The sequence below is a fragment of the Henckelia pumila genome, chromosome 1 (assembly GCF_033568475.1).
Source record: "Henckelia pumila isolate YLH828 chromosome 1, ASM3356847v2, whole genome shotgun sequence".
In the NCBI taxonomy this organism is placed as follows: Eukaryota; Viridiplantae; Streptophyta; class Magnoliopsida; order Lamiales; family Gesneriaceae; genus Henckelia; species Henckelia pumila.
Window position 1 is genome coordinate 85,386,577 of NC_133120.1, and position 17,111 is coordinate 85,403,687.

At 34.3% G+C, this 17,111-nt stretch overlaps 3 protein-coding genes across 4 annotated transcripts; all 3 read right to left on the reverse strand.

Annotated features, from left to right (window-relative positions):
• Nucleotides 1-460: 460 nt before the first annotated feature.
• On the reverse strand, nucleotides 461-2,045 carry LOC140876763 (AT-hook motif nuclear-localized protein 20-like). Its single transcript, XM_073280513.1, has 2 exons — nucleotides 2,011-2,045; nucleotides 461-1,749 (listed from the first exon to the last, which is right to left on the reverse strand). Exon 2 carries the CDS (start codon nucleotides 1,595-1,597, stop codon nucleotides 914-916), a length of 684 nt encoding a protein of 227 aa, XP_073136614.1. The 5' UTR covers nucleotides 1,598-1,749; nucleotides 2,011-2,045; the 3' UTR covers nucleotides 461-913.
• Nucleotides 2,046-6,778: 4,733 nt separating this feature from the next.
• Nucleotides 6,779-13,407, reverse strand: LOC140879983 (actin-related protein 9). Its single transcript, XM_073283996.1, has 20 exons — nucleotides 13,324-13,407; nucleotides 13,178-13,250; nucleotides 12,984-13,093; nucleotides 12,834-12,893; nucleotides 12,676-12,741; nucleotides 12,466-12,547; nucleotides 11,684-11,883; nucleotides 11,226-11,346; nucleotides 10,336-10,400; nucleotides 9,858-9,947; nucleotides 9,617-9,667; nucleotides 9,369-9,500; nucleotides 8,939-9,028; nucleotides 8,744-8,814; nucleotides 8,461-8,654; nucleotides 8,325-8,368; nucleotides 8,201-8,250; nucleotides 7,948-7,993; nucleotides 7,567-7,617; nucleotides 6,779-7,268 (listed from the first exon to the last, which is right to left on the reverse strand). The coding sequence occupies exons 1-20, from the start codon at nucleotides 13,324-13,326 to the stop codon at nucleotides 7,125-7,127; spliced, it is 1,743 nt and encodes a 580-aa protein (XP_073140097.1). The 5' UTR covers nucleotides 13,327-13,407; the 3' UTR covers nucleotides 6,779-7,124.
• Nucleotides 13,408-13,958: 551 nt separating this feature from the next.
• Nucleotides 13,959-16,855, reverse strand: LOC140875510 (uncharacterized). 2 transcript variants are annotated; one of them, XM_073279213.1, is made up of 5 exons: nucleotides 16,654-16,855; nucleotides 15,278-15,404; nucleotides 15,042-15,131; nucleotides 14,857-14,955; nucleotides 13,959-14,427 (listed from the first exon to the last, which is right to left on the reverse strand). In XM_073279213.1, exons 1-5 carry the CDS (start codon nucleotides 16,719-16,721, stop codon nucleotides 14,326-14,328), a joined length of 486 nt encoding a protein of 161 aa, XP_073135314.1. In that variant the 5' UTR covers nucleotides 16,722-16,855; the 3' UTR covers nucleotides 13,959-14,325. The 2 variants fall into 2 exon arrangements, with proteins under 2 accessions (XP_073135314.1, XP_073135315.1); XM_073279214.1 differs by having other exon boundaries at nucleotides 13,961-14,427; nucleotides 15,290-15,404; nucleotides 16,654-16,843.
• Between the last annotated feature and the right edge of the window lie 256 nt (nucleotides 16,856-17,111).

The window sequence follows — 17,111 nt, forward strand, 5'->3', positions numbered from 1 at the left end:
CACAACACTCGATCCATTTCGTTATAATCTTCATTCTTATTAATATATAATAATGGAGACCACGCACGCTTTTATTAGCCAAAAGGAGGATTTAGTTATAAATTCGTAGACTCATGCCTTAATTAAAGTTTTGTGTAGGTTTGAATTTCTTTTCTGTTAATTTTCTGTGTTAAAAGATAATTAATCGATCTATTCATTCGCTGAGATGACCTAGCTAGTGAGCATGCACGATCTAATTAATTATTACTACTATTATTATTAGTATTTTTTAAAAAACATGTTCTAATCAGTACGTACTTCACAATCAAACATAGAAACCGAAGCACAAATTACAACAATTAATTTTTATAAATTGCAACAAACGAAAAGCAAACCATATTTTTATTATTGCAAACTCCTCTATACTACATACATATTGACTCAAAGATATTAATAGACATATACAAACATTACAAAGACCAATAGCAAGTAATTAACAATAAACAATAAAACCTTTTCTCTATAGATGAACTACGTAACGACTAGATATATTTTGAGCATATATAATCTATATTGTCTCATGTGATTACAAACACACGAAATATTTACTCGATCAATACAGCAGATTATTCTATATAATATAATATGATATTGTTGGAAACATCATATTGGTCTTAAAAAATGTTATTTGTACAACGAAGATTACACACGTTATTTTTGAAATTACAAAATTCTCTTGTGAAAAAATCTTTCCATTAATTGGTAGACTTGAGATAATTTTGAAATTTCAAAAAGTAATTTTCATGTAACGTAAGTTTTGGTCTTAATTCCTCTACACCTGGAAATTAGACAAACTTGCAGCCTGCAGAGATCTTAATTTAATCACTTAGTTGTTGGAAATTTCGTCAGAAAAAATAATAAATTACCATGCAGCTTAGTATGGTGGCCGTAGATGAGCCCAAGCATATGCATCATGATTCAGGTGCCCACCATTTGGGGTTATATTGTAAATAGGTAAGCTTGAAGGGTCAGAATTAATCCCCGGCGGCGAGCCTACTCCTCTGCCACCGCTGCTTTCTTCCTCTTCAAGAGGCAATCTTTCGTAAGTTGCGTTGGCAAAGGTGGCTGCAATGATCATAACAGGCCCTACGGCCACCACTGGCCCCACCACGCTTCCTCCCACCACCTGTCCTTGTCCGCCGGACAAGTAAACGGTCAAACCAGTGGATCCCGGCAGAGATGGACCGGGGAGGAAGGTTCCAGACAAAGAAAGAATCTCAAACCGGCCCTGCAGTGCGACCGCAGCTCCTGGAGCAGCTGGCTGACGTATGCTGACGTTTGCAACTGAGCCGCTGCCGCTCACGACGCAGACTCCGCGTTGGCGGCGGCGGGCGAACTGAGCTATGCTCTCGGCTACGTCGGTGCCGCTTGCGATTTCCATAACATGGCTACGCAAAGCGTTGGGGCTGTCCCGGGTCACGAAAATCGGCGGCTTCGGCTTGTTCTTTGAACCGGTGGGTCTGCCGCGCGGCCGGCGGTTGACTTCCTCGCCAGCCCTCATCTCCTCCTTTTCGTCGTCTTGGCCGCGTCGGATATTTTCATGGACGGAGAGATCCATTTCTAGCTTATTTCTAACCTGTTCAGAAAAGCCTACTGGAACAGTACCGGTCCACCACCGGTTCGCCAGACTTGCAAGATTTTGATGGATCTTTGACAGCTGATTAAATTATATATATATATCTTGGAGCTTCAAAGATGAAACCCTAATTTCTGTTTCATTAGAAAGAATAAATTCAGCTCAAAAGCAAACCCTGATTAATTTTAAGTCAAGAAGCAAAAAAACTAATAAAACCACAGATATAGAAGTAATTAAGTTTGTGGGATCAGGACAAGGCATAAAGCAAAGGGGTTATAATAAAGATGGATAATTTGGAATAAAAATATCTAAAGAAATCTGAGGATATATAGCCATGATCATTATATTAGTGGCCTGAGAAGAAGAAGAAAGAAGAAGAAGAAGAAGAAGAGTACCCTTGAAGAGAATCAAGAATCAAGAACAAAGGAGATCAGAAACTAAAAGAAGAACTAAGTATATAATAAAATTGTATATTTAGTGTTTTACAACAACGAAAAAAAGGACTAAATTAAAATGTGTATGGTAACTATCCTTTTCTTTGGTTTGATGTGCTCATGGTGTGATTTGGTAACCTGTGGTTTTATTCTTTTATAAAGAAATCGCTGGCTAGTCTTTGTATCAGTACTATGGGTCTAATTGTGATTTTTGGTTAGTAAGTGACCCAAAAAATTAGGGTTTTTTTTTTTAAAAATTGTTTTCATGAATCACTAAAAATTAGGGTTTTAAGTGGTGGGTTCGGGTACATATTAATAAAGGAATGGGTGAATTAAATGGGTTAAAAGAAACTGGTCCACCTCTTTAATAGAATAATGTATAGAAAATTAAACCCAGTTAAGTTTTTTAACAGAGAAAATTACATTTTGTGGGCAATTTACGATCTTTATTCTACTAATTAATTTATAAATTTTTTTTAAAAAAATTATAATCGTTAATTTTTCTACCAATTAAGTGTTGGCATCACGCTGCAAAATGATGACGTGACAGTGAAAAATGATGTGGTGGCAGACATTTGTTAACGTATTCGATGTCACGTTAGGGATGTAAATGAGACGAACAGTTCGCAAACTTTTCGGGTCTCGGCTCGTTAAATGCTCATTCGAGCTCGTTTAATGAGGCTCGTTAAGGCAAACGAACCAAACTCGAGCTTTACAATATTCGGTTCGTTAGCTCGTTAACAAGCTCGTAAGTCATCTCTTAGATGAAAAAATATAGTATTGATATTTAATTTATAAATTTACACTTAACTTATGAAAAATATTGAAAAATTTATAAAAATTAATTTATTAGAATAAAATTACAAATTTTAATAATATTATTATATTTTTTTCAAATATATAATTTAGTTTTTAATTAATTTAATGAATATTTAAATTTATAGTTTAAATATATTAAGCTCGTTTAGGCTCGATAAAAACTCGAATAAGCTCGTTAGCCATGAATATATTCGTTAAATAAGCTCGGGCTCGACTCGTTTATAAATGAACCAAGCTTGAACATTCAAAAGCTCGGCTCGGTTCGACTCGTTTACATCCTATGTAGGGATGTAAATGAGACGAACAGTTCGCGAACTGTTCCGGTCTCGGCTCGTTAAAAGCTCGTTCGAGCTCGTTTAATGAGGCTCGTTAAGGCAAACGAACCAAGCTCGAGCTTTACAATATTCGGCTCGTTAGCTCGTGAACATGCTCGTTAACAGGCTCGTTAACAAGCTCGTAAGTCATCTTTTAGACGAAAAAATAATAGTATTGATATTTAATTTATAAATTTACACTTTACTTGTGAAAAATATTGAAAAATCTATAAAAATTAATTTATTAGAATAAAATTACAAATTTTAATAATAATATTATATTTTTTTCAAATATATAATTTAGTTTTTAATTAATTTAATGAATATTTAAATTTATAGTTTAAATATATTAAGCTCGTTTAAGCTCGATAAAAGCTCGAATAAGCTCGTGAGCCATGAATATATTCGTTAAATAAGCTCGGGCTCGGCTCGTTTACATCCCTATCCCTATGTCACGTCATTAGTTTAATGAGAAGGGAATAAAATTGGAAAAAAAAAAATCAAATCAATATAATAAGACCATGAATTGACTAACAATAAATCTAAAATGAAGAAAACGCAAATGACTGAAAATATAATTTTCTCTAAACAAATAAGTTGATTTGTTCAACTAAATTTCTTAATCAATCGCATAAAAATACGTTGAACAAGTCATTTTCGAATATCACATATACGCACATAAATATAAAGAGTTATTTGCACCAAACACCCTTGTAAAATATTGAAAATGTACACTTCACCCCTGCGAAATTTTAATAGGCATCTTCAACCCTAACCTTTTAAAAAATTAGCACACTCGCCCCCTCAGATGAGTGATTGTTGCGCACGGCGCCCCTCATGCGACTGGACAAAGATTTTGATTTTTTTTTTTGCACCAAATACCCCTGTGAAATATAAAAAATGCATATTTGACCCCTGTAAAAATAATTTTTAAATCTATTCAACCCATAATACACAATTTTTATTAAAATCTAATTATAAAAAATTTAGCAAACACTTTTCATTTTATTAATTTTATTTTTATTTTTAATTTTAAATTTAAATTTATTATGATTATATAATTATTTTCTAAAAAATATTATTATTTTATCTTTTTATCAATATTTTATTAAACTTTCTTCTTGTTTCCAACTTCTCAATTAAAAATGTATTCATAAACGAGATTTAAATACCTAAAAGTACCAAAATATTAAATCAAAATTATAATTTCATGTATATTACTTTTCAATTTAGGATTATAGATTTTTGAACCAAAATCTAAATTTTTTAAAATGCATTGCAGAATTTGCATTAAATAATAATACACAATATTTATTAAGATCTAATTATAAAATATTTTTAAAGCATTTTTAATTTTATTAAATTTTAATTTTAAATTTAAATTTAAATTTTTAATTTTTAATTAATTTATTTTTTAAAATAATATTACTTTATCTCGTTATCATTATTTTATCAAATCACTTCGTGTTTTCAATTTTTCCATTAAAAATTATTCAAAAATAAGGATTTAAATATCTAAAAATACCAAAATATTGAACCAAATGATAAGTTCATAAATGTTACCTTTTCGATTTATAATTATATAAGCATGTTATTTTTTTATTATTTATTACAAATTGTGCAATGCATATTCTCAAAAAATTTAAATTTTGGTTCAATAATATATAGTCCTAAATCGAAAAAGCAATATGTTTAAACTTATCAATTTAGTTCAATATTTTGGTAATTGATACTTGTTTATGAATGCATGTTTAATGAAAAAGTTGAAAACAAGAAGAAAGTTTAATAAAATAATGATAACAAGATAAAATAATAATATTTTTTAGAAAATAATTATATAATCATAATAAATTTAAAATTAAAAATAAAATTAATAAAACAAAAAGTGTTTGCTAAATATTTTATAATTAGATTTTAATAAAAATTGTGTATTATGGGTTGAATAGATTTAAAAATTATTTTCACAGGGGTCAAATATGCATTTTTATATTTCACAGGGGTATTTGGTGCAAAAAAAATATGAAAATCTTTACCCAGTCGCATGAGGGGCGCGTGCGCAACAATCAATCATCTGAAGGGGTGAGTGTGCTAATTTTTTAAAAGGTTAGAGTTGATTATGCCTATTAAAATTTCACAGGGGTGAAGTGTGCATTTTTAATATTTCACAGGGGTGTTTGGTGCAAATAACTCTAAATATAAATAATGAAAGAAGTATAAAATGATACAAGTTGAACAAGTCATTTATATATATATATATATATATATATTTTATTATGCTGCCCACTTTCCGTGTCCACCTCCATGCCCACCTATGAGGTGGCACTTATCCATTGGATGAACCATTTGTATATGATTCATCTCATCCATTGGATGATTGACACCTCATAGGTGGGCATGAAGATGGGCACGGGAGGTGGGCAGCATAGTATAACTCTATATATATATATATATATATATATATATATATATATATGTATGCTCATGTGTTATAAACACATTATTCAATTTGTTTCATGATTTCATGTTTTTTTGGCTAAATAGTCTTCGGTAATGCGAAAAGGGGTTTAATTCAAGCACAATTAGTTCGCACTTTACTTATATATAAGTATTTTTTTATTTCGGTTTTCTTTTTGTGATGGATCAATCAACTTGCATCACTTGTTCATGCAAATCATTATTTTATATAATTATATATTATTGTACTTGAGTTAGTTTAAAAAGATGAAAATGAATAAAAAGGAATTAATATTAAGATTTTTGAAGAATTTAAATTATCTCAACTCGTATATATTTCAATGAATTTGATAATGAAATCGAGTTTTTCTTGAGCCAGTGTCTATACACATATGATCGATTTACCGTGTCAAAAGTGAACTAACATAAACCGTGCAGTTTCGGTTGGACAAATATATAGGTGTCGGTTCAAAGTTCAAACCACCCTTATCCATCCCAAATCCCAATATTGTAATAAAAAAACATGTGGAGTATTTTATTTTATTATGTGATCCAAATTAATAATTTTGACTAAATGTCACATAGCACATAACACGAAAATAATAAAGGAAATTCAATTTTTATTGGACAACTATCTGTCTAATCGTTTATAGTTGTAGTTTGCGATGAGTTTGTTATCATTGCATTGTACATCGTCTCAAATTTAAGATTTCGATGATTAAATCCTTTCATCAGTCTAAATTTCCGAAACAAACAAAAGACAGAATCGGAGCGGCCTCGTAACCAAAAGGTTGGGCCGGGTGTTGCCATAACTTGGCGATCACCACTGGCTCCTCTACAATGGTCATCGTCGCGGCGGATGCCACCTCCTGTTTACCATTAGCACAACAAGACTTTGTCTCGTCCATCACATCATTGGAGATGGGCAACTGAACCAATGGCGATAAGAGAGGTATCACCACTTTCCATTCCTTTGCCGGACGAATCTGTATTGACGCCGGAGCCGCCCTCTGCAGCCGACTCGATTGGCGCCTCAAAGACAGATCTTTATTCCCATTGTCGTCTGTCATTTTTTTAGGATATGATTGTTGTGGAGCTATAAGATGAAAGAAATTCAAGGAGGAGCAAAGATTGGTGGTGGAGGGTTTGTGTGCTATAAATATGGGGCACGTGGATTACACGCATGGGAGAAAAGAGTCGAGTGCAGAATCATATTCTTTTCAGTCAATGGTCGTTAAAAAGAGACAGGATATTGATAATAAATTGTTGATATGGATGCAATTACCAGGGGACGATCCATCTATGAAATCAAGCAGCTAGGATCTTTTCATGTATGTTCGATATTATCATTCGAGGAGGGAGGGTCCATTACATGAAGAGTAGCATTCTTTTTCCTTTTTCTTTGATTACTGGCAACTCTTAAAACGGCATGAATACAGAACTATTTGAACCAAACTAGAATAGGGTAATAATAGATCCATCACAAAGTCAAGAATTTATGTAACACATGGATTGGGCTTGAAGAAAATAAGAATCCTTGTATTTTCTACCGCTTCCAATGTATATCCCATTCTTGATCCAGTCATCGCGATGTATCCAGGCATCCCGCGTGAAATCGAGGACACCTAGTATCTGCAGCAAGATAACATGACAAGTTAATGGCAGCACTTACTCTTGAGCTGATACTGCTGAACACCATGATGATTGCGAGCATCCAAATCGTATACATTTTGTATTAATGAATATGAGAACAAAAAAGTTGTCTTATATGTTTACATAAAACTTGTGACTTATTTTGCTATCACGGAATATAATACAAAAATAAGGAAATATTGAAAAGATAATTACATTGCCGAGGCAGCGAAAAAGGGTTTTCGGTTTAACGACTACCTTTAGGAAAACAAAGCAAATGTATATCAAGAACACTTACCACTCCACCTTTCCATGAAACGAAGGCAGGATTTGTTCTCGATTGCAAAACCTGTTAGTTGTTGCATTATGGAAGTATTGAGCATTTCATAGAAACCCATCATCATAAGGGAAGATTCCAAGAAATTTAATAAAACACATCCTAATTGATTATCTCTCGACAGTACTTAATTGATCAGCATCAAGATTCTATAAACATAAAAGGGTTTGCATATCATGTTTCCAGTAGTCTCCTTTTGTGGTTTAGACTGATAACATTAGAGACGATGCTTCCGATGGGAATTTGCTTACATTTTCAGATATGGATACTCAAGTTTTTTAGCTAATTCAAGTTCAACGTGCATTTTATAGTAGTATAATTTCTGAGGCAAAAACTACTAACCTCCACGGTATCAATAGCTTCATGAGAGGGAATAGCATGCAAAACCCTGAGAGAAATATTAAGAGTTAAACAATAAGTTCATCCAAGTAAATATGACTATTGTGTAGCCTTATTGAAAATATGTATGAGAAAAACGCACCGCCAGGGGAACCTGAAACAAATTCGAGGATCTTTGGATGCATGCTTTATTTCTAGCTTTTGTGCATATGTTAACAATTAAAAAGAAACAACTCCATATTAGAATAGAACAAACCTCTCTTCCACTGCAGAAATGAGACCCCCGGTTAGAGCCACTCCACCAATCTGCAGGACTGAATAATGTCATGCTCCCATTCATGGATGCTCGAAATCTGAATAGAACTAAGGGGAGAACTCACCAGTTGCATGCTACAGAACAACTTTCTCTGCAGGTCAATGCGCCCTAAAATTTTCGAAATCAATCAGAAGCAAATTATACAACCATCCAGTTTTGTTAATGACAGATGCTTATACAGTAACAAATTTAAACTTTACCTGTTGAAAGAATGCTTTTTGAAATAGCATCAGCAAGACCAATATTTTCCTCTTTTTTTGGCTTCAATTGGAATATAGGGTAAGCTTCCCACATAGGATAAAATCCACTGCTAGAAGGGAAGTAACCATCCGACATATCGGGTCTCCTAGGAAAGTCCCATGTATCTTCCAGCATATCCTCGTTATCACTGAACCTGGAGTTGAAAATAATTATTGTTTGAGAAACGGGCAATGCAAATTAGCAGAATTTAGTAAAATAAAACCTGGACTTGACATTACTCACCAAGAGCGAGGTGGTGGGGGATACACATCCGGAGCCAAAAGCATAGGGTAGAACAAACCCATAGGGGGAACCTGCTTTCAGCACAATATATCAAATCTATTGCACGAATGTAGTGTAAACCAGTATTTTGCCCACTACAAATAAAGAATTGTAAAGTAAAAAAAAAAGTTTAACAGATTAGTTTCTAAGGCATACATTAAGAGCGGTTAGTCTTGTCTTGTGAGACCCAGGTGGTATGCCATCTTCATATGAATGAACTACAGCAACAGCTTCAACTTCTCCTTCCTGAACATCAAGTCTAAAATGATTCGATGCTCATTTTCTCATAAAAGTCATGTATCAAAGTAATGAGTAGTCTCGTGATGAATCAGTTGTCAAAAGGAACCTTAATGGCAGAGGTCAGATGACAACCCATATCTTTCATAGCCAAAAAGATCACTGAATAAATAACCTAATAACTTAAGATTAAATCATTCAATACCTCTAATTTTAGGTTCCTTGGTCATCAACTAAATACTTTGTTCCAAAAACTTATCTTGATCTAGGAAATTAACATGATCAAAATACATCGAAAAAACTAGCATCTTAAGGACAAATTTCATGAAGTTAATAGTGTTGAACTCACCCTAATTAGACAGTGAGACTCTTTTAGCCTGTTGAGCATCAACAAGTCTATGGGTTTTGTCAGAGGATCACTGCGAATTGGTGGCCATGTTTGATGATGCCTCTGAGTCCAGAGAAGGCATCTTGATATATCCTGAATCAAAAAATAACATCAGGATTCAGTAATTGAGAAGGCAGGAATATATTTGTCTCAGTACCATCTCATTAACAATTAACAACCAAACTAAAAAGATAAAACTCAATATTCACCTCTCCACCATATCGTAGAGTAATCTGTGTGTTAGGTAAAGTCACTCCATCCTAAACATCAACAGAAGGCAATCAGGTAAATGAGGAGCATTTGTTGCTATCAAGTAATTTTAATCAAGACAAATATGATTTCCAATTCTTCCATATGCCTGAAAAAAATCTTCAATAATGTTGTTGATAAGTACATATGGTGAAAAAATCCTCGACAAAAAAGAACTCCTCAGGTGATTGAGATAAATACCTCAACGCAGATAACTGACGTCACCTGAGCACCAATATTCACAATACATGCTGTTGACAAGCCATTCCCAAAGACAGCAGTTAGTCCTTCCTACATTATGTGTTAAAATGAATGAGAGGTGATAAAAAGAGAAAAGATCAAGAACATAAGTGACTAAAGGAACCAAAGATTAACTAAAATATTCCAACCATTACAAGTTAGAGAGGGCAGCTTCTAGCCGTAGTAAAGGGTGGTGTATAACATCTTGTACATAATTCATATAGTTAAGTGAATATCCAGAATTGCACATGTTTTCTTGGTCGCCGCTTGCAATCAACTGGAAGCCAATCATCTTCATCATTTTCAAATTTACTTTATCCTTCTTCTATATTAGTATTACTGGATAACTGGGTTTTTATTTTCGTTTATATATTAATACCCACACACCAAGTGTGTGCTGACCACTAGTTTAGATGAAAATTTTACCGGGAAGAAGTACCTGGTGGACTACCGCTGTGCTGAAACACAAGTCTCGAAGCACTATAGTAAGAACTTCCTTGATTTCTGCTCACAGATATACAAAATGCAGCAAATTTGTCAAGCTCACATATTCAAAGACATGATCACAGGTTAGTGGCACTATGACAAATGGAATATGAGCATAAACGAAAAGAAAGGTCAATTACAATAGAACATTAAGAATGAGGGTGGGCCGAGTTTGGGGCCTCAACTTATTTTTCCCTTGTTAAGCAACATGCACCGAGGACTAGCCTATCATGTGTCATGTTTTTAATTCTAGGAACTGCTTCTTACCACATTCTTATCCATAGCGATCGATGCTACATATTTCAGCAAAATCTACAGGCATAAATTTCTTAGATGGTAAATCCTAGAAGATGCAACACATCCACTTGATGTGACAAATTACAAGTGACTGTAAAAGGCGGAGACATTGTTACATTATTCTACAATGGAGCTCAAAGTTAAACTCATCTCCTTCCAAGCAGCTAAAGCGAAGATCTCTTCTCAAGGAAACAAAAATATTTTGACAGCAAAATAATTTATCTTCTGAAAGTCATGATGTAACCCTGAATGTAAGTATTTCAAGAAAAACAAATATAAGAGAGGACTTTGAAAGCCCATTATAAGAGTGATTTGAGCCAGAACTGAGTAAACATGACAGCAAAAACGATGGTGAATTGTGCAGCATATGAGAATACTGCACAGATATGCACGGACACCAGATGCGCCAAGCTATCAAGAATTGAAGCATTGAGCACAAAAGTTTAATTTTTAGCAAGTAATAGAATAAATTTATTATATTGCATTTGACAATTAGACTAACGCGTCAACACCCAGATAAAATACAAAATAATATGCGATAATTACCTCGACTATCAAATGTATCAGGGACTACAATGACAGCAGAATACATATGTCTTTGACTGCGAGGAATGTGAAGTTTATCGATCAAAATCCAATCCAAGATAGTCAGCATATCCTCAAGTACCTGAAGATTGTGGTGTTAATGTTCAGAGCTTGAGACTAAATTTGAAAATATCTACTTTTAACATTGTTCTTTAAGAAATTAAATTAACTTTCAGTTCTTGTGTAGCATGTGATGAAATGGTTTTGGCTGCATATTGTTTTAAATTTCAAGTTGTAGTTGAACGTGATGAATTGAATCAGAAATATACAGCGGCCTGGTGATCATAACAGGTAGACCTTCTACAAAATCAACCCCCCCCCCCCCCCCCCCCCCCCCCGAGATTAAATTTAACATGAAAAGTTCATCGGACTGCAGAAGGATCTTAGTATCATAAAATATAAATATTGATAGATAGTACCTGCTGCACAGGATAATGAAGAGATATGTTAAGGTGACCTCTGCGAATAGGACGGCGCAAGACATATGGTTCACTTGAAGATATTCTCAGAGCTTCTTCACCACAAATGTACTCCCTGTACTTAGGCTCAGAGGAACTGTCTTCCTCATCTGTTTTACCTTCCTTCTGGATCAATGCTTCTCCAGATCCCAGTGAATTACCTATGATTACATCGTTATTGATGATTTAAAATTAAAATATATTTTAACTAAAACAGACCAGACTATATGCCATGACACCACATAATAATGCATAAGGGAAATGAATCAAGTGTTGTCAAAAAAATAATGAGTTTAACTATCATAGAAACTACTGATTGGTGCTTCTAAATCCCACACATTCACAAACATAATGGAGGAACATAAACTATATGTTTCAACACAATTCTATGATGGTTAACTGAATGTGTAAAAAATAACTACCGAACACATGCACTGATGCACATGCCAGAACTTCACAATCCAATGAGCCAGATAAGGCTACAAATCTAAGCAACAATATCTGGAAGTAATAGGCTAACTGCCATGAGTCATCAAACTGACTACGCAGCGGCCGAAGTGCACTATTCAGCCAAGCACATATATGGTTTTTAGAGATACACATTAAATGTTTTTTTTGAAAAGAATGAGTGAATCGTCATAAATAAAGAACAGTACTTGATAGATAGCAAGACTGATTAAGGACAAGGATGAAAGAGAAGCACCAAGAATCCTATTTTCCATCCACTAAAAACGAATACATGCCTTTCTCAAACACTTCAGTCCATGGAATAACAGTCTCTTTTCTCTCTTTACTTTGAGAAGGAAAGGCATCCACACGACCCATCTGCAAAATAAAGATTTCAAACTACTATCTCAATAACCTTTATGATACCAGAAATGCAAAACGCCAAGATCCCAAAATTTTAGTTAAAAATCCAGTTCATGATACAATTTCTCTGCGAAAGACATTACCTTCTGAGGGAATTGATCGTTAGTCACTTCTTCATCTAAAAACCGAATTTTCAGCAATGATGCAATCTGCCAAACCAGTACATGAGAATAACGAACACAGAAAGGCAGATTCTTGAATCTTCCAATCAGTAATTTTTTTAAAAAAAAAATCAACTAACAATATCATAAGCCCTTTCCCGCTCCATATGTTGCGCCGTGGTAACCTGAGAATTAAGCAACTGCAAGAAGGGGACAAAAACCGAGGCAAGGGATAAAAATCAAATCTCTGAGCTAAAAACTCTGAACATCTAAGAAAATAAACCAGTTACCTGATCTTGAACGTTTTTTTTAGGCATTTGCGATGTGCGTCTAGCAATGCAATGCGGAATAGTATGCGGCGAATCATGTTGTGCCAGTCCTACTCTTATATTAGCTGAACCTAAATCAACCCACAAGAAAAAATCATAAATTTTAGAAGAATTAAAACTGAGAATTGAAAGCAAGCCAATGCTTTCGTGTGTACCAGGGTTTATTACAACGAGGTTGGAACCGCGCTCTGCGAGCAGTTGAGAGGGAACCACCGATTTGAGGTAATCCTGAGTGCATCAGATTAAAAACCCCGGTGAGTACACTGAAGGATCATTTCGTGAGAGGATTTTTAGTGCTTACCATGGAAGAAGCAGAACGTAAAGCTATGGCTTCGGCTCAACTTAAATCGTGTTAGGTCTCAGCTAAACGATTCATTTCATTTAATTTGAAAAAGAGTAAATTCTTTTTTTAAAAAAAAAGAATAAATTGACTAGTCACCTCTACTGGTTTCAAATTGAGTGAGGTTACATGATTGGTCCATAATATAAATAATATAAAATAGGTGGGTTGAGTTAAGAATCGACCAATCCATCAAATGGTGAGTTAGTCCGCGGCCGCCTTGTTTAACGGTGGGTTGTGGCACCCAATCTGCCAATTACAGTTAAGTTCGTCGAGTTGACTTCTACTACCTAAAATAGGTGAGTTAAGTTGGTGTTTTTCCAACCCACCAAAAACGTCGGTCCGATCCGTCCCGCTAACGGTAGGTTGCGATAAGTTGTGGATTGATATGTCCCGCTAACCAATTTTGACACACACCACATGAATTCGGGTAGGAGCTAGAACTATATATTGGGGCGTGTTTGGGTTTTTAGATTGATTCCATGATTCCATCCATATATTTAATTAGAAGCATTTTTTTTTACATTCTTCATAGATCGAGTAGAAAATCAGTCTAATGATTCGAAAAAACTTTTATGATGTTTCTCAAACCCATTTAATAGATTATATTAAAATTCTGATCGATCTTCCAAAAGAATATCAAAACTTGGCATGATTAAGTTTCTTAAATTAAGAAATACAGTTTCATCCCTTTAATTGGCATACTAGTTATAGATTCTTGGCCACATCATGAACCACCTTCTTTCATATTCAACCTCACAACAAGCAAAGGATGCAATTCAATGAGATAAGAAGACTTGCAAGGCTGATGATGTATATCCATGTATATGAACCCTTTTCCAACAAGGGATAACCAATAGACATCCATCCATCCAAACATCAGAAATGTCCATTCGTGAACTAACTGCACTTCATTCCAATCCTAAGCTGTCTTTTCTTTTATCCCAGAAAATAATCTAACTCTCAAGCTGCCTTCGGTTTTGGGGCCTTTTTCTTCTGTAGCTTCCTCAAAATCGAGTTCTTCATTCCCAGGAAGAAAAGCAATGCGCCGAGATATGCCACACACTGCCAATAAAAGGTAAATCAAGTCACTCTAGCTAGAAAACACAAATAACACAAATAATTTACAAAGTCGGTTTTCGCCTTTCGGGGGGGAAAAATGTCATTTTTTCTAGAATTACAATTCCCGTTCGAATTCCTTGATTCATCCCTACAAGAACCAGTATGATAAAAAATTATCTGGTTTTTTGTCAATGGTTACGATGGTTTCAGCATTACCTACTGCCAATAAAAGGTAAATCGAGTCACTCTAGCTAGAAAACACAAATAACACAAATAATTTACAAAGTCGGTTTTCGGGGGAAAAAATGTCATTTTTCTAGAACTACAATTCCCGTACGAATTCCTCGATTCATCCCTACAAGAACCAGTATGATAAAAAATTATCTGGTTTTTTTGTCAATGGTTACGATGGTTTCAGGCTTTCAGCATTACCTGGAGGAACTCGCGTAAGAGTACGAAAAATTTTGGCTCGCCAACATCATAGTTGTAAAAGTCATACAAGATGGGAGTCGTCAAAATCAAGTAGAATATCTGCATCATCGATAAGAAAGCAAGTAAAAAGTGGTCACAATGAAACTCCTTCAAATCAATGTTAAGGTAGGATCAGATGATCTTACCAAAAGAAAAGCACCAAAACCGCTGCCTAGGACAAATAAAAGACCTCCAAACCCCTTCAGAAAAATACAGGTAGCAACAAAAGTCCTAGCCTGCAAAGCGTACATAACCAGAATCAACATACACCGAATGATGACAGAACAGTAGTTTCTTTTTTCTTTTCTTTTCTTTTCTTTTCCTTTCCTTTTTTTTTTTAAAGGAACACTATATACAGGAATGGATTCTAGATCAAGAATACCAGAGGCTTTACATCAAAGTATATATCGTTTTTCCCGATTTTTCCATCGATGAACGTTTTGACAAGCTCAAGCTTTGGAGCCCATTCTTTTGCCGCAGGCCCACCATCATTTCCAAATTCGTTGAACCTAAAAAACAATGCAAGCCACATTGGTAGAGAGCAATATAATAAAAGGTGCTCACAAACTGGAAATTATGAGGATTTACATCATACACAGTATATAAAAAATACCAAAAACCAAAGGCTGTAAATGTTTGAAAATCTTATCGAGTGAACAGTAATTAGCCTATAAAGCAAACCTAAGATATAATTCTTGCTCGATTCTAGCATTCTCTGATTCCAAAAGTCACAATTTAGCATTTGTTAGACAAGCCCTTCTATGTGTTCTTGTTACATCCTACATACCATTTTTGGCCAGTCCACATACTTTGACTTTGTCTGAAAACCATGTTTAACACTGACATCAGCAGCAAACAGAACATCTTCCATGACTTGGGTCTTTCAGGATTCTTCTGTATTACCATTGGTTTCCCTCATTTTATAAAAAAGTTTCTTAACAATTATTCATGTAAAACAAATTCACTAGTAGGATGGTTTGGCAAAAAAAATCCACCCAGACAAACAAATTAAAGCAATTAAACAGTAAAGGTTGATCGTTGTATTTAATGATTTCTCAGGAACACCACTACCTTTAATGTATACTAAGCCAAAATTTCTGAAAGAATGACTCCATCCAATTGTTGCCATTTGTTCAGCAAATTCTAATCCCTAAATCCACTAAAATTTCATAGCACTTCGATTGTAAACACTTACAAAGAAATATTTAGAACACGATGTCAAGTTTGATTTGTTCAACAAGAGTCCAAGTTATATTCCATTTCTTCACTTATTCCTCCCCTTTTTGATAAGTAAGCTAATATAATCTATATGGATCCCCTGAAGTAAAAACACAATCCCGGTTGCCAAAAGAAAAATTAAGGAAAGGTATAGCTAATCAAGAAGCAAGATAAGCAACTAGCTAAAACTTCAAACATGATACCTCAGCACTCCCCAAAAACACAAGACCCACTTAAAAGTCGTGCCTTTCCAATACTTCGCACTACTTACAATCTACCAATATGAAAATAAACAGGACAATCTCCTCGCAACACAACACAACGAGATCAATTTGTTTTCCATCTTCTCCTGGTCAAAAGTAATTTTTAAAGAAAAAACCTAAACAAAAGATTTAGATCTGAAACCACGAGAAAAGTCTCCACATATTATAAAATCACATAAATAGCATTAAATTAGCATACATATCTAAATACACAACAGATCTGATTACCAAACAGAGGAAAACAAAACAAAAAATGGGAAAAAGAGAAGTGGGTTACATTTGCCATGCAGATAAGATGAAGATTGAAGCAAACAGCACTCTTCCAAGAAATGATGAGAAACCCATGTTTTCTCACTGCCCTTTGCTCTTCAAATACCCTCTGGCTCTGGCTGAGCGGGTGACAAAGGAAATGTTTCACACTTCGTGAAGGAAAAAAAATAAATTGACTTAAAAGGAATCGAAAATAATAATTGGCTGTACTATGAGAGCAAGCGGGGGGGAGTTGGTAAGATGCGATTTTCCACAATTTTCAGTGTGTTTGGATGCATGAAAAATAGGAATTGGATTTGAAATTGGATTGAAATTGGATTTGAAATTCATAGAATTGGAATTTCTTTGTGTGTTTGGCAAGAATTTAAAATATGATTAGGAATTTGGATTTGACAATTAAAAATAATATTATTTATATTAAAAATTTTGCATTCTTATTTTAAAATTCTTGTTTTATTAATAACA

Coding starts and splice junctions, on each gene's coding strand:
- LOC140876763 (XM_073280513.1), bottom strand. CDS start 1,597: ATGGATCTCTCCGTCCATGAAAATATCCGACGCGGCCAAGACGACGAA.
- LOC140879983 (XM_073283996.1), bottom strand. Junction 9,501..9,616: donor CTCTACGATATGGTGGAGAG/GTGAATATTGAG, acceptor TTTTTGATTCAG/GATATATCAAGATGCCTTCT. Junction 8,815..8,938: donor CAAGACTAACCGCTCTTAAT/GTATGCCTTAGA, acceptor TGCTGAAAGCAG/GTTCCCCCTATGGGTTTGTT.
- LOC140875510 (XM_073279213.1), bottom strand. CDS start 16,721: ATGGGTTTCTCATCATTTCTTGGAAGAGTGCTGTTTGCTTCAATCTTC. Junction 14,956..15,041: donor GTTTTGGTGCTTTTCTTTTG/GTAAGATCATCT, acceptor TCGATGATGCAG/ATATTCTACTTGATTTTGAC. Junction 14,428..14,856: donor TCTTACGCGAGTTCCTCCAG/GTAATGCTGAAA, acceptor TTTTATTGGCAG/TGTGTGGCATATCTCGGCGC.